Here is a 22,747-nt window from a genome sequence, read left to right on the forward strand (position 1 = left end):
CAGCCCTCATACCAGGAGATGTGGCACACACCTTCAACCCCTGGCGCTGGGCAGGCAGAGGCAGAGGCAGGAGGATGATTGAGGCCTGTGAAGGCTGCACAGTAAGATTCCCTCCCATCTTGAAAGAAAAGCGTTCAGCAATCACTGGGGTCGTCTTTTGAGGTGAATTAACATGTTACTCACCTCCTGCAAATGAGAAAATGTCCGTCGTAGTTGTCCCCCTAGCCTCTCCTGCCTTTATTTCGTCTTGTTCACATGTAAGAATACTTTCAAGGTTCACTCTGCTGTAGTATGTATCTGCCCACTAATTCTTTTCTTCACTGAATAATAAATATTCCACTGAAAAGATGGAGCATGCTGTGGAGCTGCTCACCGGTCAGTGGGTGTCTGCTTTGTCCCTGGTTCAGGTAGAACTCAAATGTTGGTGACACAGTGCCATGGGAGAACTCTAAGCACTCTAATGCCAGCGCCACCAGCAGCCACCATAGATGTCCTCTGATTAGGCAAGCCACTGGGAGTTCAGAATCAGACACGAGTTAACAGAAATCCCAGGTCTTTGAGAGAGCTCAGTGGATAAAAGTGCTTGACCCCAAGACGGATACCCAGAGTTCCATCTGGGGTCCCACATGGTGAAAGGAGAGAACCAGCTTCCCAAAACTGTCCTCTGACCTCCAACCACGTGCTTCCCCTGTGCACAGGTGTCCGGGATCTTGACCCGAAGAGATCTTAGCAGAATCTCTCAAGGCAGAAGGAGAAACCAAATCCACAAAGCTGTCCTCTGACTTCCAACTGAACACATGCCCAATAAATAAAGTCTCTTTTTAAAGTCCAGAATGACCCTGTATTTGGCCTGAGTTTCAGAGGGAGGAAAAAGAAGGGGGGCATGGTGTGAGGGGGGCATACATAGATTTTTAGGGTTTTTTTTTTGTTTTGTTTTTTTGTTTTTTTCCTTAGTTTTAAGGCTAGGATTTCTAGAAGACTCCAGAGTCCTGTCCAATGTGGCCTGGGGTCTAAGAGCTGAGAAGGGTCAGCATGAAACATCCACCAGGAACTCCTCACTGGGTGGGTAAAGCCGGGAGAGACCACCAAGGACTGGAGCTCTAGGAAAACAAACAACAAACCTGCTACAGCCACACTGAGGAAAGGGCAGCGCTCTCGCTCAGCAGCTCAGAACTACTATCCCTTCAACACCCTTCCAAAAGACACTAATGGATCAGGAAACCTTGTCTGCGAGGCCCAAAGGCCGCAGGACCAGCCGGTAAAGGGCTCTGCCCTCCGGGTCCGATGAGATTTGCTGCCGGGGCAGGGAGGCTTCCAGTCTGGCCGAGTCCCTTGACCAAGGACACAGTAACTCTGAGCCCCTCAGGGGTTCACCCTGGACTTTGAGAACAAGGGGCAGGGGCAGTCCCCCTCCCCCATTGTCCTGGTAAATGCCCTTCTGTGTGTATGTGCACCTGTGGAGGCCAGAGGTCAAAGGCCAGTGGCTTCCTCCATCACTCTCCACATTATTATTATTATTATTATGATGATGATGATGATGATCTCTCATTGAACCTAGAGCTCACTGGTTCTGCTAGCCAGGCGGGCTGGTGACCTCCCGGGGTCTGTTCACCTCTGCTTCCCCTTGCTGGGTTACAAGCGTGCACCACCACACTGGGGTTTTACACAGGTGCTAGGAATTCAAACTTAGGTCGTGTTTGTAAAGCAAATAGTTATTAACCCACTGAGCCATCTCCTTGGCCCCTACGTGATCTTTTGGAGAAGCCTTCCCTTTTAGCCAGTCTGATGGCCACTTGCTTCCTGACTTGAGCTAAGGCTGGACGGCAGTGTGACTCACAGGAAGTGCTAAGTCCCTAATGCCCTGCTCTGGGCGTCTGCAAAACCCTCCTTTCCTTGAGCCTTCCTTACTCAGATCTATAACTCAGCAGAGTCTGGGGACAACCAAGTGCTGGGGAAGGCTAGGGGAGGGGACAAGGCCAGCCTTTTTGCCTGAACAATGATACTTTATAAAGGGATAAGTTCTTGTCTTTCTGGAGGTCACTGTTCCAAGGTCTTACGAAGTTCAACTTAGAACATCCTGGGTTTTTTTTTTTTTTTGAAGATTAAAGTTTCTTTTATTTAGTTATTTTAATTTCATATGCCTAAGAGGTTTGTGTGCATATATTTTGTGTATCCTGAGCATGCTCGACACTGAGGTCAGAAGATGGCCTGGGATCCCCTAGACTGGAGTTATAAATAGCTGCTATCTTTCATGTGGGTACTAGGAACCCATAAATCCAGGAGCTCTGCAGATGCTCTTAACTGGGAAACCATCGGCCTAGCCCTGCCCTGGCCCTTCAGTTTTTGTCTCTACAGCCTCAAAGGTCTCTTCCCTCCAGCCTTCACTTTCTAATCTCCTCAGAGAGGCAGGGCAGTGGGGGGGGGGGGGGGGTAGACGGAGCCTCAGGCTCAGAACGAAGAGCCAGGGGAAGGCTGAGGGAAAAGCAGGCAGCTTGCAGATTACAGGGTGTGAAGAACCCTGCAGGGGAGGATGGACAGGAAGCTGTGCACAGCTTGTAAAAAGGAAGGAGTGGAGGCCAGGAAGGGGGAGGGACATGTCCTGGTCCCAGGACGAGAAAGGCGGTGGAGATGGAACTGAAAGCCCAGCTCAGACCACACCCCCACCCGGGGTCTTCTCGCCAGAGAACCGCGTCCATGCATCATCCCCGGCAGCGCAGCAGAGTTTTGCTGTATGTTGAAAAGGACTTGAGATTCAAAGATGGGGCCAGCAGGTGGTATATAAATGGAACCCCTAAACAGCACAGGCTGAAGCAGGGGAGGCCTGTCTGGGAAACTCAGTACAGCCCTGTCTCAAGATCAAAAGCAAAAAGAGGGCTGGGGATCGAGCTTAGTACAGCTTAACTGGGCTCAACTCCCCGTACAACCCCAACACACACACACACACACACACACACACACACACGAATAAAATGAACAAACAGATACGTAAAATGAAAAGTCGAGGCTGGAGAGCCTGGCCACTTCAGCTCTCAGTGGCCGTGCCTGGTGGCCCATCTGTGACTCCTGCTCAGGAGGGTCCAACGCCCCCTCCTGGCCCCTGCAGCCCCTGCGCTCCCCTGCACAGACACACGCAATTTAAAAACAAGAAAAGCAGCCGGGCAGTGGTGGCGCACGCCTTTAATCCCAGCACTTGGGAGGCAGAGGCAGGCGGATTTCTGAGTTCGAGGCCAGCCTGGTCTACAGAGTGAGTTCCAGGACAGCCAGGGCTACACAGAGAAACCCTGTCTGGGGGGGCGGGGGAGGGGGGGGGAGCATGACAAGAAAAGCAGCCAAGTGCTGTGGAACACCTTTAATCCTAGGGAGGCAGAAGCAAATGGATGTCTGTGAGTTTCAGGCTAGCCCACATAGTGAGACCCTATCTCAAATTAATAAATAACTCTTTAAAAAAAATTCATATGTTGGGTGATTCTGACTAAAAACCCTGACAGGAAGTTCTCTGGCTGTCCATTATGTAACTGTGTGGGAAGCGCTTACATTTGCTGTGCACCTACACGGCTATCTTCCATAAAGACACCTCAGAGAGGCACTGCCTGTCACTAACAACTCCCAAACACTGATCATGAGGTAATGCCCCCTCCAGCCGCTGAGTGTGCCCCTGCCCCTCCCCCCCAACAGACCCCCACTCCCCCACTCCATCCCTCTGCGCATGACTGACCTCAGGAGGAGGTCACCAGCTCCAGCTGGCTCCTGGGAGGGAAAACAGTGGTTTGAACAGTTAGAAAACTTAAACAAATAAAACAGATCTGCCAGATGCTTTTGTTGTTTACGAACAAACAATGGCAGGGCGCTTCTTCTCCGGACAGTGAGGGAGTGTGTTGGAGAAGGGTGCCCTCACGGCTCAGAATAAAGAGGGATTGTTCCCAGGACAAAGATATAAGGGCCGCTTTGGGAGCCCAGGATGAAGTCACCAGCGCTCTTCTCTCCTGTCAGAAAAGGGACAGGAAATGCCATCTCTGGGGACCCAGAGGAATGCTAGTCACTCTCCCTGTAATAAGAAGCTTTGGTTCTCTTTTTAAAACACAAGAAGAGACTTTAAAAAAGAAAAACAAAAGAAAAAAGATAGAGGAAAGAAAAAAAAGAAACGCCGAGAGGGCCTGACACCAGCAGCTAGTACTTGTTTTCCTTTCCATTTCAGGTTTTGGGGTTTTTTTGTTGTTGTTGTTATTTTGTTTTTTTAAGACAGGGCCTTTGCAAGTCCTGCCTGTTCTGGAACTCTGTAGATCAGGTTGGCCTGGAATTCAGAGATCCACCTGCCTGCCTCCCCCGTGCCAGGAGTAAAGGCCTGCGCTACTGCACCCGGCCCTCAGCTCAGTTCTGAGCTGTACTTGAGTCTCTACAGAAGAACTTCCTTCAGAGAACGGTCAGGCTCAGTAGATAAGGGGCTTGCTGTGCAAGACCTCCAGGGCCTTAGCTCAGATCCCTGGCAACACTTAGAAAGCTGAGCCCGGCAGGTGCCATAGTAATCCTGGCACCGGAGAGGCAGGCATAGGAGGAGCACCTGGTGAAGGGTCATACAAAGAGAGAGAGAGGGGTTTAGGGAGTGTGGCACAGTGGTGTGGGGGAAGGGGGTGCCCAGGCGGGCCCATGCCCAGGTACCTCTTCCCCCTGAGGAACCACACGCACACAGGCATGGTATAGAATAGAGTTTATTCAGGGCAGAGGATGGGAGTTAGAGAGGCAGAGAGAGAGAGAGAGAGAGAGAGAGAGAGTAGAGAAGTGGAGGCTGGCCATGACCACGTGGAGAGAGGGGGGAGGGGAGGAGAGCCCAAGAGGGGCAGAAAGGTGAGAATGCCAAGAGGCAAGAGTGATGGAGAGGCAAGAGGAGAGAGAGAGAGGGAGAGAGAGGAAGAGGGAGAGGGAGAGGGAGGGAGGGAGGGAGGGAGGGAGGGAGGGAGGGAGGGAGAGAGAGAGAGAGAGAGAGAGAGAGAGAGAGAGAGAGAGAGAGAGAGAGAGGAGGGGCAAGTAGCCCCTTTTATAGTGGGCCAGGTCTATGGGGCGGGGCATACCTGACTTGCCAGGTAAGTGTGGGGTGGAGCTTAGACAGAATACCAACACCCAAGGTCCGAGGGCCAGCCAGCCTGGCCGCATTGTCAAGCTCCCCAGTCAGTGAGGGTCAGTGAGGGTCAGGGAGCCTGTCTCAGGAGAGAAGGTAATGAGCAAAAATATTCAGCATTGACCTTGGGCACCACAAGTACATGAACAGGAGAGAAAGAAAGAGAAGGGAAGGGGGGAGGAGAGAGAGAGAGAGAGAGAGAGAAGAATTTGGCAGTGTCTCCCAGCACTTGGGAGGCAGAGGCAGTCAGATCTCTGCATTTGAGGCCAGCCTGGTCCAGAGCAAGAGAGATAGCCAGGGCTACATAGCAAGACCTTGTATTATGAAGCTGAAATCCTGACACTTGGGGGTGGGGTGAGATGGGGTGGGCAGAGTCTGAGGCAGGAGATTGCTAAATTAGAGGCCAACTTGGCCACTTATATAGTGAGTCCTGGGCCAATTAGCCGTTCATACAAAGATAGCCTCAGAACAACAACAAACCGCGGCAGAAAATAAACAAAAGAGTCTGGAACCTAAAGAAAAGTGAACGTCGGGCTTCAGGGGACACAGAGATGACCATTCCCTCAGTGACCACTGTCCTGCAGGTGACAAGTGCTTATCACGCGCTCTGCAAAAGGTCAGCGTGGCCAACTCATCTAACCACCGACGGTTAAGAAAGCAAAACGGAACAGTATGGTGGAAACAGCCGCTTCAAACACAAAACAGGAAAATTAAAGGAACACACATTGCATCGGGGCGCAGTCACTCCTCTGGAATTTTAAACACAGCTCAAGTTTCTACAGATGGAAACAGAGGACACAGAGGCTTTAAAAGGGCAAAGACAGAAGGAGCCCCCAGACAGCACGTGTGGCGGGCGCTGGACTGTGGGCTAGGATGCCACCCCACCCCACCCCTGGAATAGTCTAGCTGGCCGTGAACCCTCCACCCCTGAGCCCCACTAGGGCTGGAAGGACAAGTGTGCACAATGAAGCTTAAACTTCTTTTTGTCCATGTCATGGAGATGGCTCAGTGGGCCTGGGTCCCACCCTAGCAGTCTGTAAACGGGCCGAGCTAGTGCATGCTTACAGTCCTGGCTCTTGGGCTGTACACGCAGGAGGAACAGGTGGATCTTAGCTACATAGTGACTTCACAGCCAGCCTGGACTTTAAAAGACCCTGTCTCAAAACAAACCAACCAATCAGCAGGTGAATGCCAAGGCTTGGGCAAGCTTCGAGTGACACCAAGGGCATCGGTAATTGTTTCCTCTACAACTTCCTAGTTAGTTCCTGGGGAAGAGCAAAGCCCAGTGAGTGGTGATTGGTAAAGCAGATTCTCCAGCCGCAGAGAGAAGCACGCCTGGCACAGTCTGGCAAGAACCCCTGGGCTCCTGGGGCTCTACAAACTCTGCCTCTGAGATTAGCGGGTTTCACTGTGATGGACCCCAGGTGGGTATGAAAGTGGAGCTCTACCAGCCTCCGAAACTCCAGCAGGTCCCTTCACTGTTCAGACGTCATTGGTGGAGCTATCACCTCCTCAATAACCTGGACCTCAGATAAGTCAGTCTAGGTCTCAGTGATGCGGAGTGCAGAGATGCTTGGGAACTGACAGGTAATGGCTGGAGACTGTCAATCTAGTAAAAGATGAGACCCAAGGCCATAAACCAGGATGAGGAGAGAATGACTACTTTAAGCTTGTCTCTTCTGGGAATTCAGTGGGGGTGGGGGTGGGAAAAGCTGACCCAGTTATCACCCGGCCAGCTGGCCTTTCCCTTGGAGGCCAGGGCTCTTCAAAGCCCCAAAGGCTACATTCTAAATTCCAGGATAGCCTGGAGCACAGCAAAACCCAGTGCCAAAACAAAGAGCTAAGGAGAGTTGATAGTAGAATTGTTTAACTAATCTAAGCCAGTCAAAACCAGTAAGATCAACACAACAATAAAAAGTACTTTAGGGTAGGTAGTTCAAGGGTCTGGCTAGGAGTCCCAGAGCCGTAAATTCATTTATGAATGAATGACTAGTTATCCTTTAAACAACTGATTATGAAAACAATCCATTTTCCAGAGAACACACAGAACACAATTCTACTAAATGGAGAATTGAGGATTTAAAGTACCAGGAGATGACTCAGTCAGAGAGTAAGCCTGCAGACCTGAGTTTGAGCCCTGTAACCTATGGAAAAGAAGGAAGAGAAAACAGACTCCTCAGATCAGCACAGAGGTGTCTGTGGGGCTTTATTCTGATCTCAGCAGAAACCCAGAAATGAGATCCTCCCGCCGGTGTCACTAAGGAAAGACAGCCTGGAGCAGAAGCAGAAGCAGGGACTTTGATACCTTATGACCGGTGATTTTGTGGGTGAGCTAGAAATAAAAGTGTGTGGGTAGCCAGGCTTAGCTTCGAGGCCCAGGGTACCTGCGCGTCACCCCAAGGTGTACGACCCAACAGACCCACCCATCTCCTTGTGCTCCAGGCTCCTGAGCAGAGCACCACCCAGACCTCCTGTGGGGAAGGTTAGCCAGTAGTCCTTGCAAATGTGAGCTATTCCTCCGAAAGAGCGGGTACAGGGCTAATTAATCCCCCAGACTATGTGTACTGAACACACATGGGACACAGACGGGACACGGGACACAGGATACCATCCTGCAAGCTTTTGTTTTGCCTGTGACTGTTTTGAGACAGGCCCTTACTATGTAGTCCTGGATGTCTTGGAACTTAGCTCTGTAGACTAGACTGGCCTCCAGGTCACAGAAATCCACTTGCCTCTGCCTCCCAAGTGCTGGGACTAAAGGTGTGCACCACCACTCAGGCTGTTTTGAGCCAGGATCTCTCGGAGCCCAAGCTGGCCACAAACTCACCGTGTAGCTGAGGAAGAACTTGAGTCCAGGGTCTTCTTGCCTCTGCCTGCCAAGTATGCTCTACCACACCAGCCTTTTATTTATTTTTTAACTTTATCTTTAAATTTTATTTTGTATCTATGTGTATGTATGCATCCTGTGTGTGGAGGTCAAAGAACAACTTGCAGGAGTCAGTTCTCTGCTTCCAAAATGTGAATCTTAGAAATCAAAATCACTGTCATCAGGTTTGAGGGCCAAGGTCTGTCCACAGAACCATCTTGTTCTCTCTCACACACACTCACACATATAAATTCACTCACACACACATACTCACATAAGCTCAAACACACTCACTCACACACACACACTCACAGTCACAACACACATTCACACATGCTCACACATACTCTCTCACACACTCTCACATGTACACACACACACACAAACACTTTTTTGAGGTGGTGTCCTGATAGATAGCCGGTTCCATCCTCTAATTTGTAATCTTCCTGCCTCAACTCCCAAATGCTCGAATTAAGGGCCTGTGTTGCCACACTGAACTATGCATTCCTTCAAAATAATGGTAACTACGATATAGGAAAGAAGAGATGGCTTCCTTCATAAAGCCACGTAGGAAAATTCCACAAATATGTATTTGCTGACATTCTTTCCAGCATGTCTAGGGATTTCACAATGTTCTAAAATGCCAGTCTAATTTAATTGCAGATGCTTCGACAAATGGAGTGGTGTTTGCAGATCCTAAGAGAACCTCTGACTGCCAGCCAGGCCTACACTGGTTACTGGTGACTGATACTCCTTAAAAACAAAAGGGTGGCAAATGGTTAAGAGCGCTGGCTGCTCTTGCAGAGGAGCTGGGTTCACTTCCCAGCACCCACATGGGGGCTCAGTCTGTGACTTCAGTTTCAAGAGATCCAATACCCTCTTCTGACCTCACTGGGGACCAGGTACACAAGTAGGCAAACTACTCCTTCTCACACACATATAGACACACACACACACACACACACACACACACACACGCAGAATGTTTTGAAACAGGGTTTCTCTGTGTAGCACTGGCTGCCTAGGAACTCACTCTGTAGACCAGGCTGACCTCAAACTCAGAAATCCACCTGCCTCTGAACCCCCAGTGCTGGGATTAAAGGCATGTGCCACCACTACCTGGCTTAAAAGAAATAAATCTTTAAAATAATTTTTTTTAAAGATTTATTTATTATTATATGTAAGTACACTGTAGCTGTCTTCAGACACCCCAGAAGAGGGCATTAGGACTTCTTATGGATGGTTGTGAGCCACCATGTGGTTACTGGGATTTGAACTCAGGACCTTCGGAATAGCAGTCAGTGCTCTTAACTGCTGAGCCATCTCTCCAGCCCCTCTTTAAAATAATTTTTTAAGGCACATGATTTAGGAGGAGACATAACAGATTGTAAAATGATGATTAACAACAAATAAATGAGATAATCCATTAACAAGCTAGCAAAGGCATATAATGGTCCTTATCTATAAGCTAAGCAGACATTAACACTGGTGTGTGTGTGTGTGTGTGTGTGTGTGCTGGTGTGTATATGAGAGGCAGGTCTGCAGCACTGACCTGTACCTCTGGTCCCTTCCTGGTAAACTCTTGGAAAGAGCTCACCATTGGGCAGCACTCCCAGTCCTGCACATCTATTGTTTCTCACACTTGCCATTCCTTTCTCCCCTGCACTTCCTGCATGCCTGCCTTCTGCATGCCTGATGAGGTAGGCAAGGACATCCCTGTCCTGGAGGGGCAGACATCTTCATGTGAGCTAAGTGAGAAAATAGCAGGCAAACAATACCGTGGGGCAGAGTTAGTGGGGCGTTGTGATTAGCATGCACACAGACCTGGTGCCTCTCCAACTTCCCCCAAAATATGGTTAAACACTATGAAAAAGAATAATGTAAGGAATTAGAGAGATGACTCAGAGGTTAAGAGTGCTGGCATGGGGGCAGCATTGAGTTCGAGACCAGCCTGGTCTACATAGTAAGTTCCAGGACAGCCAGGGCTACACACACACACAGAAAAACCTTTTTGCAAAAAAAATAAAACATTGCATAGCAAGAAAAGGTGAAAAGGGAGAGAGGCATTTTAAGTGCGGCATACATGGGAAAGTCCGTCCACAGGGAGAAGGAAACATTCCTAAGGAACAAGCCCCAGGTCCGGCATAAGGCTTTCTCAGGGAGGGAACCTGTACAAAGGCCCTGAGGCCAGTGAACCCAGCCTAGGACCACACAGCTGGAAGAGAGGGAGGGGGAGGGGTGCGGCTCCATTGGGCTGGCCTCGTTCTGACTGACTCACTCCTGAAACAGAATTGGTACTTGCTACAAAGATTAGAGCAGTTTCTGTTTGGGAGCTGGCTAAAATGCTAAACCCCGTGAGCAGAGAAGGGTCAGTGGTGAGAACTGGAAGCCCTGAACAGGAAGAGAAACCTTTGCAAAGATCAGGGCAAGGTCAAAAGCAGGACGGCAGGCTTGGGCCGGCTCCACATTCTGTGTATGAATTTTATCCTAACCTGTTTATGGTAACTGGTTTCTTCTTAGCCTCAGGGTTCTGTCTCACAGCTTCCTAGCTGTTTCACAAAAGAATATGTCTTGCCAGGTGCGGTGGCAAACACCTTTAATCTCAGCCCATGAGGAGATAGAGGCAGGCTAGTCTCTGAGTTCAAGGCCAGCAAGGGTCAACAGGTCTACAGCCAGGGCTAAAGAGAGAAACCCTATCTTGAAAAACAACAAGACAATAAACAAACAAATAAATAAACAAGACAATAAAACACAGTCCTTTCAGACTGGTCTAGCAGAGAATGTTGTCAACCTTAGGACTCCAACCTTGGAGCTGTGGCTGGACGCTTGGCTCAGCTAATTCAATGTTGTGGGAAAGCCTAACTAACAGGGAAGCTTCTAGAATCTCCACTGACAAGATGCCAGCTATAATGAGCAGGTAAAGAAATCAACTCCTGCACACTGTCTTCTGACCTCTACGCACAGATCATGACACTTATGAAGTGATCTCTCGTGGCCCCCACGTACCCACCGTGCACCCACTGGCCTTCGACATCTGATCTGCTGGCCTCCACCTTCCATGTGCATCAGCCCGCCAGGCTCTAATTTTGTTTTATATCTAGTTTTATATGTATGGGCATTTTGCCTACATTCAGATATCCATGCCACATTTGTGCTTCGTACCCAAGGGGGTCAGAAGAGGGCCTGGATCCCTTAGAATTGGAGTTAGAGAAGGTTGTTAGCCACCATGTGGGCCATGGGAATTGAACCTGGGTCCTGGCATGGTAGGCAGATCTCTGAGTTTGAGACCAGCCTGGTCTACATAGTGAGTTCCAGGACAACCAGAGAAACCCTGTTCCCAAAAATGAAAAACGTTGCAAAGCATGAAAAAGTGAAGAGGCAGAGGAACTCAGTGCCCTTACCCAATGAACCCTCTCTCCAGCCTGTTTGTTTGGTTTTGTTTTCGAGACAGGGTTTCTCTGTATAGCCCTGGCACTCACTCTGTAGACCAGGCTGCCCTCAAAATCTACCTACCTCTGCCTCCCAAGTGCAGACATTAAAGGTGTACACCACCACTTCCCGGCTCCCCTGCTTGTTTTTGAAACAGGGTCTCCCTATGCCACCCTGACTGATCTGGCACTTATGTAGACCAGGCTGGCCTTGAACTCACAGAGATCCACCTGCTTCCTCTACTGCTCAACTGTTTAAGGTGTGCAGTATTAATCCACACCTGGATCCTTTTTGGTTTTGTTTTCAGGACAGGGTCTCACTATGCACCCTTGGAAGTCTGGGACTCACTGTGCAGCACATGGGGGGGGGGGGTCATCGAATTTGGAGAAAACTTTTTGCCCTGCCCCCTGCCAACACCCCCAGTGCTAGGAGCATGGGAGTGAGCTACCACACCCCACCCCCCATGTCTCTCAGCTGGGGGAACATCTTAGTCTTTGGTCTGTCCCCTGGGGGAGGATACCTCAATATGCATTACCGATTTCCTCTCCTGCTTCAGTTCCTGAACATAGCGCATCAGGTCCATCGTGATCTGTGACGTCATGTTCTCGGAGATGACCTCGTGCTGCCCGGCGTAGTCGTTCATCTCATTCAGCGTAGAAAGAAACGCCTTACATGCCGTGTACCTGAGGACAGATCATACCAGCTTGAGCCCACCTCCGTCCTCAGTCCCCACACGCTTTTCTTGAGGAAATAGTAATTAAAATCAGTCTGCCCTGCGTCTACCTCCCAGAGGATCTTTCAGGTTCATTACACAATAGCTCAGAATTAATTACAACCCAAACATGGCCACAGGTGCTCTGTGAAATGCAGCCTCTGCCCCTGTTTATTCTCAGACCAGAGATGGTCCCAAGCTCACCTGCCCGTGTCCACAAAGTACACCAGGCCCCTGGACCTACATTAAAGACAGTACTTTCACCATGCCCAGTGACCCATCGCTGCTGACTGAGGCAGACATGGCTGCTGGGTTGGTGAGCAGGTGAGGTAAGGCTTCTGGTGATACAGAAGGGAGCCCAGACTCTAGGGCAGTGGTGACCTCTTGGGAGGGGAGGTGTCAAATGACCCTTTTATAGGGGTCACAAATCAGATATTCTGCACATCAGATATTTACAATACATAACATTAGCAAAATTATATTTATGAAGTAGCAATAAAATCGTTTTACATTTGGGGTCTCCACAACATGAGGAACTGCATGAAAGGGTCACAGCAAGGGGATGACTGAGAACCACCGCTACATGGCTTACCACCCACGCTGTCCACACGGGCTGCAGGACTTCCTGTAACTTTCCCTATAGTTTAATGAAGACAGTCTGGAGTGGGGCCAGGTTCTCACTGTGTCCCCAGGTTCATGAACACAGACAGGAAGGTGGGACAGTACTTATATGACAAGCTGCAGTTCCCTCCCTCCCGCCCCCTTCACAGCACACATCTCACTAGACTTCCACCAGCAAAGGACATACTTGTATTCCTCTTCTTCCTTCGAGTTCTTCTTGGGTTGGTATTTCTTTGAAAGATTCCTAAGACAAAAATTGAAAGACATGTCACCTTATTTGGAAATACACAGAGGAATCAGGAATGACAGTTGACGCATGCACCTTACAAGGTTTTTGTTTTGGTTTTTTAAGTCATAAAGTTGCACAATTAAAGCCCATTTGTGGGGCCAGCAAGATGGCTCAGAGGGTAAAGGCAGCTTGCGGTGAAGCCTGACGGTCTGAGTTTGATTCCCAAAGACCCACATGGTGGAAGAAAAGAACGGACTCCACAAAGTTGTCCTGTGATGTCTGCACACTGTGGTATACACACCCTTACACACACATGATATACAATAATAAATAATAAAAAATGTTTAAAAAATTGTGAGTCCAACAAATAACAGGATATACATACACTTAAGCCCATAGACTACTCTTCTGTAGAAGTGTGGCTATGTACCAGATTTAGCTAACAAACACATTAAAAAAGCAACATTTTCTGTAAATGTTTGTTTTGGGGGGGGGGGGAAGGGGAAGCACTTCATACTGAAAGAGCATACTGGCTCATTCCCAAGCCAGGTGGGAGGGAAACAAACGAGGGTAGGCGGGGACAAAGCAGGTGGGCGGTGGGCGGGGACAAAGCAGGGTGGGCGGGGCTGAGTTCAGCAACAGATTCTTCTGTGTATGTGTACAGGGAGCACTGAAGAGCCCTGTGGCTGCCTTCCAGATAGTTTTAGTGCTCAGTTTTAAATAGTAACCACTCCCTTTTGTTAGTCAAAACTTACAAATTGAAAATTCCACTTCTAAGTTCACACCTCACATAAAAATTCTCAAACTGGTTAAAAAAAAAAATTTGCCAGGTGATGGTGGCACAAGTCTTTAGGAGGATCTCTTTTGAGTTTGAGTCTGGCCGGGTCTACAGATAGAGTTCTAGAACAGATAGGGCTACACAGAGAAATTTTACCTCAAAACAAAACAAAACAAAACACACCTCAAAATAAACAAAAAAATTAAATCCACATTTTCTATTTATTTATTTATTTATTTATTTATTTATTTATTTATTTATTTAATATGAGAACACTGTAGCTGTCTTCAGACACCCGAGAAGAGGGCATTGGATCCCATTATGGATGGTTGTGAGCCCCCACGTGGTTGCTGGGAATTGAACTCAGGACCTCTGGAAGAGCAGTCAGAGCTCTTAACTGTTGAGCCCTTCAACATTTCCTTTTTAGTTTCTAGTCCTGGACATAAAATAATTTAAATGTTAAATGGAATAGAAGGAAGCAGAGCCTGACTAGATGTGGCAAATGGTGCTTTACAAGAGTGGCAAGAGGGCCCAGTGGATAAAGGTTGAGGCTAGATAACATGAGTTTGATCCCAAGAACCTACACTGGGGATCAGTGCGCTATAGAGCGCATCCTGTGGGAATAGCGAGAACTGATTCCCACAGGATGCCCTCTGACCTCCACATGCACACTGTAGCCGCCCCCCCCCAAATAAACAAATTAATTAATTAATTAAAAACAAAATTTAAAGGCTTGTTCTGTGTGGTCTAGACTGGCCTAGAATTTGTAGTGATCCTCCTGCCTCAGCCTCCTGTGTAGCATCATGCCCAGCTAAAAAAGGCACTCTTTTCCTAGAATTCAGCATGTCGTCAGGCTGGCCTCAAATCCAGAGATCTCACTGCTGGATAAAGATGTTTGCCATCAGCCCAACCACAGATGTGAAACTCAACTTTCATCATCAGTTCCTAAACAAGATCAAAGCCCTGTCATGGGGGGTGGGGAGAGTCTTTTAAGTTTCTAAGTTGCCCTGGCTGGCCTGGTGCATTTTATGCCCAGGAACAGGCTGTCCTAATGTAGCCCAGGCTAGCCCCACACCCATAGAGATCCCTTCCCATCTTTGCCTTCCTGAGTGCTGGGATTAAAAGCCTGCGCCACCATGTCCCCCACCCCCAGCCCACTTTTTAGCAAAGCCTCCATTAAGAGTGTGAGGTGTGTGCTGCGATCATACCCAAGCCCCAGTAAGCACACGCAGGGGCAGGAGGCCAACAAGTGCCCTCTTCTCCCATTCTCTCTGCCGTGTGTCCTCAAGACATAAGTCGGGGCCAGGCTGGCAGCCAGGAAGCCCAGTAACTGTCTCGTCTCCACTCCTTGCAGCTCTGGGATTATCAACGTAAAAGGCCATGGCCAACTATTTCTTGGATGCTGGGGATTTGAACTCATACCGTCATGCTTGAACAACAGGCACCCTTACCCACCGAGGCATCCCCAAAGGCCCCAGTCCAAGGTTCTTCCTCTATCAATCCTTCCCAACCTCTGGCCTGGGGACAGGCTTTTAGCCTTGTATTAAGCATTTTTTTAAATACATATGCAGGGGACCCCTCAGAACGCTGCCTTCACATTTTCATGATCTACTGAGGAACCCAGTGTGTTTTCTACGCTCAACCAGCTCTTTGGATAGACCAACAAGCGGAGAAGAGGAAAGTGAGTTTCTGAGGCTGCTGGCTCAGATCTGGCCAGTCCTGTGAACCACAGGGGACTTTTCCAGCAGATACTTGGGCCCTTTTCCAGGTGCCCTGAACCAGAACGACTAGGGTGGAGCCTAGGAATGCTTGGATCTGTTCTTTTATTTTTCTGAACAGTTACCATGAGACATCCGAATCAGGGTAGAAGGTGAAGGGCGCTCACCCAGCACCAGGAATCTGGCCAGAGCACGGTCCTGTAATCCCAGGTGCTTATGAGACCGAGGCTGTAGAACCTAAGTTCAAAGGTTGCCTGGACTACAGAGGCAGCTCAAAGCCAGCTGGGGCTTCTATGCCTTAAGATTAAATTAAATTAAATTAAAATTATATATGTGTGTGTGTGTACATATATGTACAGTTGTCCCTTCCCATCCGGGGACTCCGAGGACCTGGACAAAGTGTGGGCTTGTCGTCTGCGGTCTCCACTCCTCAGGTCTCAAGCGTCAAGCATGGGGAAGTCCTCGTGAACCTAGGGATTCAAGGGAGCATGCCTCTTCTCTGAGTAACCCTGCTCAGCCCAAACGCCTAGGAGATTCAGGACAGACAATAGCTCGGAGTCCCTAAGCCGGACCCTTTCTGCAGCTGATTCTCAGAGGCAGCTGTGTCCAGCCTCAGGGAGAGCAAACTCAGTAGGTCAGCCCCAGAGAGAACCGGAATAAAAAGATGGAAGTATCAAAAGGGACAGTCACTTCCAGGGTCACTGGCACCCATGTGCTAGCGTCACTGGATAATGGGCATGCTGGGAGTCGCCGGAAGACGTCCAACCCCATCTCCTTCGGTACTTATGACCAGAGATCCTCATGGTCAACATGACCAGGTTTATATGTGGACATACACCTCTGGGCGTGTCTGGGAGGGCGTTCCCAGAGAGCTTTAGCTAAGGAGGGAGGATACACCCTGCGTGGGTCAGCACCGTCCCGCAGGCTGGGGTCTCGGACTGACTGAGGAGGAGGAAGTGAGAGGAAGTCACCTCTTTGCTTCCTGACTACACTCACAGTGGAAGCAGCCGCCTCAAGCTCCTGCCACCCCGGTGGACTTCGTCTCTTAAAACTGGGAGCCACAACAACAGGCTGGAATTTGGTCAGTGCAGTGAGAAAAGTAACTCACCAACTTTATTTTGGTTTTTCAAGGCAGGGTTTCTCTGTGTAGCTCTGGCTGTCTTGGAACTCACTCTGTAGACCAGGCTGGCCTCAAACTCAGAAATCCATCTGCCTCTGCCTCCCAAGTGCTGGGATTAAAGGCGTGCGCCACCACCGCCCCGCACTCATCAACTTTAAAAGGCAAAAATTCTCATCGTTCACATTTTACAGTTGTTCCCAGGGAACAATGTGCCCCAAATTGTCCAGCCGTGACTGGAAGCAGGCACAGAGTCACTCCCCTGCCTGGGGATCTGGGAGGTGAGCTCAGCCAACTCATCAAACTGCCCCAGGTCGAGCACACTGTCTTAGTCAGGGTTTCTATTCCTGCACAAACATCATGACCAAGAAGCAAGTTGGGGAGGAAAGGGTTTATTGAGCTTACACTTCCATGCTGTTGTTCATCACTAAAGGAAGTCAGGACTGGAACTCAAGCAGGTTAGGAAGCAGGAATTGATGCAGAGGCCATGGAGGGATGTTTCTTACTGGCTTGCTTCCCCTGGCTTGCTCAGCCTGCTCTCTTATAGAACCCAAGAATACCAGCTCAGGGATGGCACCACCCACAAGGGGCCCTCCTCCCTTGATCACTAACTGAAAAAATGCCCCACAGCTGGTTCTCATGGAGGCATTTCCCCAACTGAAGCTCCTTTCTCTGTGATAACTCCAGCCTGTGACAAGTTGACACACAAAACCAGCCAGTACACACACCCAACGTGAAAAGATTTGTCAGAGGCTGTCAGAAGGGGCGTGGGGGACGTGGAGAGAAGGAGGGAAAACCAGTCTCAAGGAGAATGAAAACACACAAGAAAATAAACAACTCAACCTCCACCCCCGCCCCCAAGAGTATTTCACATTAGAGACGAACTTAAAACACAAGCCTGTATGGCAGAAAAGCCTGGGACGGAGAAGTCCGGCAAAGTCAGACTCAGGAAATGAACTCTGGGCAAAACCCACAGCAGAGGCCATTGAATAAACACACCCGGCTTTATCTAATTTAATAAGAAAGGAGCAAGATAACCACTGTGCCAAGACAGAAACACAATTAAAGAGCAAGCTTGCCACCCAGGCAGAGCATGAATGCACGTTCACACTGCACAGATTTATTTAGAAAAGGCAAAGTTGCCCACGAGGAAACTGTTCTGGTTGGCCCCAGACTATCCCACTGAGGCCATGTGGTAATCATGTTTAAAGGAAAAAGGCTGGGCCAGGGAAGAGCCCAGGCCCAGGCATGCGAGGCTTTTAGGCATCTGCCCTTGGAAGAACTTTGGAAATTTAATCAGAAGGAAATGGGGAGTTGCCAAGAAACTAATATGGCTACCTCATAGAAAGCCAGCAGACGGTGGGACAGTAAGGCGACTCAACTGGTAATGATCCCAGCAAGAGACAACTGTCCTGGACCCAGGGGTAGCATATAGCCAACAAGAAATGGCTGGATCCTGGGTCAGTATGGACAGTGGGGTGGACAGTGTGTCCTGACGGGTTGTTGAGGAGAGCCCTGGAGCTCTGGTCATAAGGTGGGGAGGGCCACACACTTCCAGGAGAGGTGGAAAGGTCAGGGCTCAGGCAGGTGTGGATGCAAGCAGGCATTGTTTAGGCATCCCTAGGAGTTTAGGTAAGCTGTTTTTGGAGTCTGGGAGAGAGGAACAGCTAGAGAGAGAGGTCTGTGGGCGAGTGACGGCTAAAGCCAGATCCAGCTGGGGTCAAGGAGAGAGCCAACGAGACCGGAAAGAAACAGGAACTGGACGCTAGACCCAGGGGTAAGAGCAAGGATAAAATCTGTGAGGTGGGAGGAAGCCAAGAGACTGTCATTTGGTCTCCAGGGAAGAAGGATGCTTCCTAGGAGGACAAAGGAGCGCTCTCATGTCCACCATAGTCACAGACAGACAGACCTCCACAGCACCTGGACTGAGGCAGGGAGGGAGCAAAAGAGAAACAAAGACACAAAACTAAGGAAGCCTAAAGGAAGACCCATGACTAGCACATTCTGTCTCCCTCTTTCCCTGTCTCCCTGTCTCCCTGTCTCCCTCTCTCTCTCTCTTTCTCTCTTTCCCTCCCTCCCCCCCACCCCTTTCTTTCCTTCCTCTCATCCCTCCCTTCCTCCATGGAGTCAGATCTCTCCTTCCACAGGACTCAGACTCACAGAGATCCCCTGACTCTGCCACGCGGAATTCATTTTCACGACCAGCAACAGATCGGGACCCCCTTGTGAAGTGGCCATCTGCTAGTGAGACCCAGCCTCTTGCAGGGCTCCAGGACCTGATCTGGACACGGCCAGGGCCAGTGCAGAACAGACTTCCTGGGTTGGTTCCTGTAGTTCAGCTATTCAAAGTAAACAAAGTGTGTCCAGCTGGGAACGGCCCACAGCTCACCCCGAGATGCTCATGAAACAAAAGCAATGACCCTGTGACATGACAGATGCCACAGCTGAGGCCAACTTTGAACCTCTGAGTCTCCCGCCTCCACCAGGTGCTGCGTTTATGTAGTGCTGGGGATGGAGCCCCATGGGACTTAGACAAGCCCTCTCCAGCCACGCCAGGCCCTCAGCCCTCTATCAACAATGTTCAAATAGCTCATGTCACAATTTCTCAGATAATCTTAAAGGATAAGGAAAGTGCATGCACTTCCTGCCAGGACCAGGAACATTATACAGATGTTGTCCCATTCCTTTCAAACAGTGGCCTGCGGCCTTCGAGGAACTGAAATGGCCCAGGGAATTTCATGCTGGGGCTAACAGAGCTAAAGCTGGGCTGGGAGGCCAGCAGGAGGGCTCAGTGGGTGAAGGTGTGCAAGTCTGGGGAGCCAAGTTTGAGCCCTGGAACATGTTTAAAGGTGAAAGGAGAAAACCGACTCCACCAAGTTGTCTGTGATTTCTGCACACACACACACACACCCCAACCCCACCACTCTACACATATACCACACTCACATATGCACACATACACTCATGCACACATATACACCATATACACTATACACACACCACGTACCATACACTACATACACACACACACACACACCAACCCCACCACTCTACACATATACCATACTCACATATGCATACATACACCATACACTCATGCACACACATACACCATATACACTATACACACACCACATACCATACACTACATACACACACACACAAACACTCCCCCACTCATATATTCCACACTCTCCATACATACTTAATACACATAAACACTTCCACACACACATACTCCACACCCCCCCCCACACTTCACACACATACACCATACACACAAACACACAAACACTTCCCCCCCACATACTCCACCCTCCCCCCCCACAAGCTGATTGGTATTGTGATGATGCAAACTTCTGACAACTCATCATCACCATGCAGGACACACTAGAGCCAAGACGCAGACCAGTGATGGCCCAAGACTGCTGAGCCTGCACACTCTTGCTTTTTATTTAAATGACCTGTCAGGACCCAAGGACAGACTTGGAGACCCCTGGACTTCCTTCTCTTTCCAGTGTGGCCACACTGAGTGAAACTCCTGTCTCTGCTTTTTACTTTGCCTTGTCTCTTTAGTGGGTATGTTGGGGGCAAGTGCCTGGAATTAGCTAAAATCTCCTTCAGAACAGTTCTTTTCAAATTCTGCTCCCAGGACGACTCCCCCTGAGACCACTAACTAGTTCAAGTCTTACTAAAGCCAGGCAGCGTTTTACTCTGTGATCGCAGTCCTGATTCTACAATAAAGGAAGAAAAGGGCTCAGATATGCAGCTGTGGGAGTGTGCGGGGCTGGCGAGATGGCTCAGTGGGTAACGGTGCTTGGTGCCAAACCTCACAAGGACCTGAGTTCAAACCCAGAAAACCGCATGGTGGAGGGAACAACTCCCAGGAGTGGTCCCCTGACCTCATGTGATGTAGCAGTGGCATGTCCACCTTCTCCACACACAAAATAAATAAATAATATAATTAAAATTTAAAAGACAAAAGAAAAGGGGGGGTGGGGAGACCGAAGGGAATGGGAACAGACAGCTTCTTAGTGACAGCAGACCTGAGAAACCTTGGAGACCCAAACAGCAAAACGATAAAGGCAATGAAAACATAAACAAATGACCACAGTGCTTACGAAGTTCACGACCGACACAGCAGACAGAGCAAAGGAAGTTGGATTCTTAAAGGATTACAGCCAGGGCTCACATCCGAAGGATGCTCACAGCAGCCTCTGTGGAGCCAAGCCACTAGGCAGGATTGGGGATCCTGGAGAGGCTGCGCTAACTGAGAGCCCTATATGTGGGGGTCCCCGATGAATGTGTATTTCAACGTGAAATTTACTGGTGCTATGTGTTTCCAAAATTAAAAAAAAAAATCATGAAACGAAAATAAAAACAGGACTGGAGAGATGGCTCAGTGGTTAAGAGCGCTGGCTGCTCTTCCAAAGGACCAGGGTTCAAATCCCAGAACCCACATGTCATCTCACAACTGTCTACGTCTAGTTCCAGGGGATCTGACACCTTCACACAGGTACTCATGGAGGCAGATAGCCAATGTAAATAAAACTGAAAACAAAACAATCCAAAAATCTGAGCCCAGAGGCTGGGTGCAGAAGATGGGGTGCGGATGGGGTGGCGGTGGGGATTTACCTAGAGGCATAAGACACTGGCTTCATTGGGAGGCATTGCCAAATAAGCCAGAACACAGCACAGCAAAAGGACCCACAACAAACCACAGTACCTAAAAGTAGGGACTCAGTCTAGAGAGATGGCACACACACCTATAATCCCAGCACTCAGGAGGTGAAGGCAGGAGCTAGCTCAAGGCCCGCATCCACTACATAGGGAGTTCGAGGCTAGCCTGGGTTACACAAGACCTTGCCTCATGTGTGAAAATTGAACAAACCTAAGTTAACAGCTTTTTAAAAAAATGTTTTTGCTTTCATCAAAATTAATTTTCTATATTAAAACAGCTATTTCCAGTGACATATTACTTTATAAGAAAAGATCTCTCTCTCTCTCTCTCTCTCTCTCTCTCTCTCTCTCTCTCACACACACACACACACACACACACACACAGACACACACACACAGAGTGAAATGAGAACAGAAATCGTGCTTGCTTCTGGCAGGCAAGATAGGGGCGGGGTGGGGGTGGGGCTTGCTGCCAAGCTTAATGATCTGAGTTCAGTCCCCAGGACTCACACCATAGAAGGAGAGAAAACCAACTCCTGGGGTTGTGTTCCAACTCCACACAAGCACCCCGGCACACACTCCCCTGCCCTATAAATAAATAAATGCAATAAAAATTTTAATAAAAAGAGAAATGAACCTTTTGCGCATGTGCGCGGCCCCCAGCCGTCTCTCCAGGCTACCTTACCTGAGTTGCTTGGCATAGCTGAGCTCAATCTCCGTCCTCTCCTTGACAAACTTGATGTATTTCTCAAGAATATCGATTCCCCACTGTGTGTGTTTTTCCAAGTTGTCAAACTGATCCTGTTTGAAGAGAGAGAGAGGGAGGTTTATAGTCTCTTTCTATGACTTCCAGTTCCAGGGAGCCGCCCTCTCCATCATTCGCCGGTCCAGGACAGCAGCTCTAGCATTTTCCATGATGACGCTGAGGATGGGGGTGTCTGCTGAGAGCTTTACATCAACATTACCAAATTTGGTTTGAGCATGGTCCAGAGTTAGCATCCCCATCCTTAATCTCTCCTCCTTTTGGACACATTGCGTCTATATATGATTAATTAGTGTTCCATTACAAAGGAAAATGTCTCAGGTGCCAAAAGCTGACAGGTAACACACACACACACACACACACACACACACACACACACAGAGGCAGATGAGATGGCTCAGTAGTTAAGAGCACTTGCTGTTCCTGCAGAGGGCCAGAGTTTGCATCCCAGCACCCATGCCAGACAGACCACAGGTGAAACTCTAGCTCCTGGATATCAGAAACCCTTTGTAGACTCCTTAAGCACCCTCATGCACACGTGCACACATATACCCAATCAAATAAAAAATAATTTCTTAAATTTGTTTTATGGCCAGGCAGTGGTGGTGCACGCCTGTAATCTCAGCACTTGGGAGGCAAAGGCAGGAGGATTTCTGAGGCCAGCCTGATCTACAGAGTGAGTTCCAGGACAGCCAGGGCTACAGAGAAACCCTGTCTCAGG

At 49.1% G+C, this 22,747-nt stretch overlaps 1 protein-coding gene across 8 annotated transcripts in view; it reads right to left on the bottom strand.

The window, feature by feature from the left end:
* Fnbp1 (formin binding protein 1) overlaps positions 1–22,747 on the bottom strand; it is a 113,306-nt gene that overhangs the window by 54,495 nt on the left and 36,064 nt on the right. For 4 of the 8 annotated variants that reach the window (XM_052182112.1, XM_052182110.1, XM_052182111.1 and 1 more), the window contains exons 2-4: positions 21,949–22,064; positions 12,929–12,985; positions 11,929–12,091 (exon numbers count right to left, since the gene is read on the bottom strand). In XM_052182112.1, the coding sequence (XP_052038072.1) occupies positions 11,929–12,091; positions 12,929–12,985; positions 21,949–22,064 (336 nt within the window). The remainder of the gene's footprint in view (positions 1–11,928; positions 12,092–12,928; positions 12,986–21,948; positions 22,065–22,747) is intronic. The other 4 variants (XM_052182113.1, XM_052182114.1, XM_052182116.1 and 1 more) reach the window with 1 other exon arrangement.

This window comes from Apodemus sylvaticus, chromosome 5 (genome assembly GCF_947179515.1).
Source record: "Apodemus sylvaticus chromosome 5, mApoSyl1.1, whole genome shotgun sequence".
NCBI classification, from domain to species: domain Eukaryota; kingdom Metazoa; phylum Chordata; class Mammalia; order Rodentia; family Muridae; genus Apodemus; species Apodemus sylvaticus.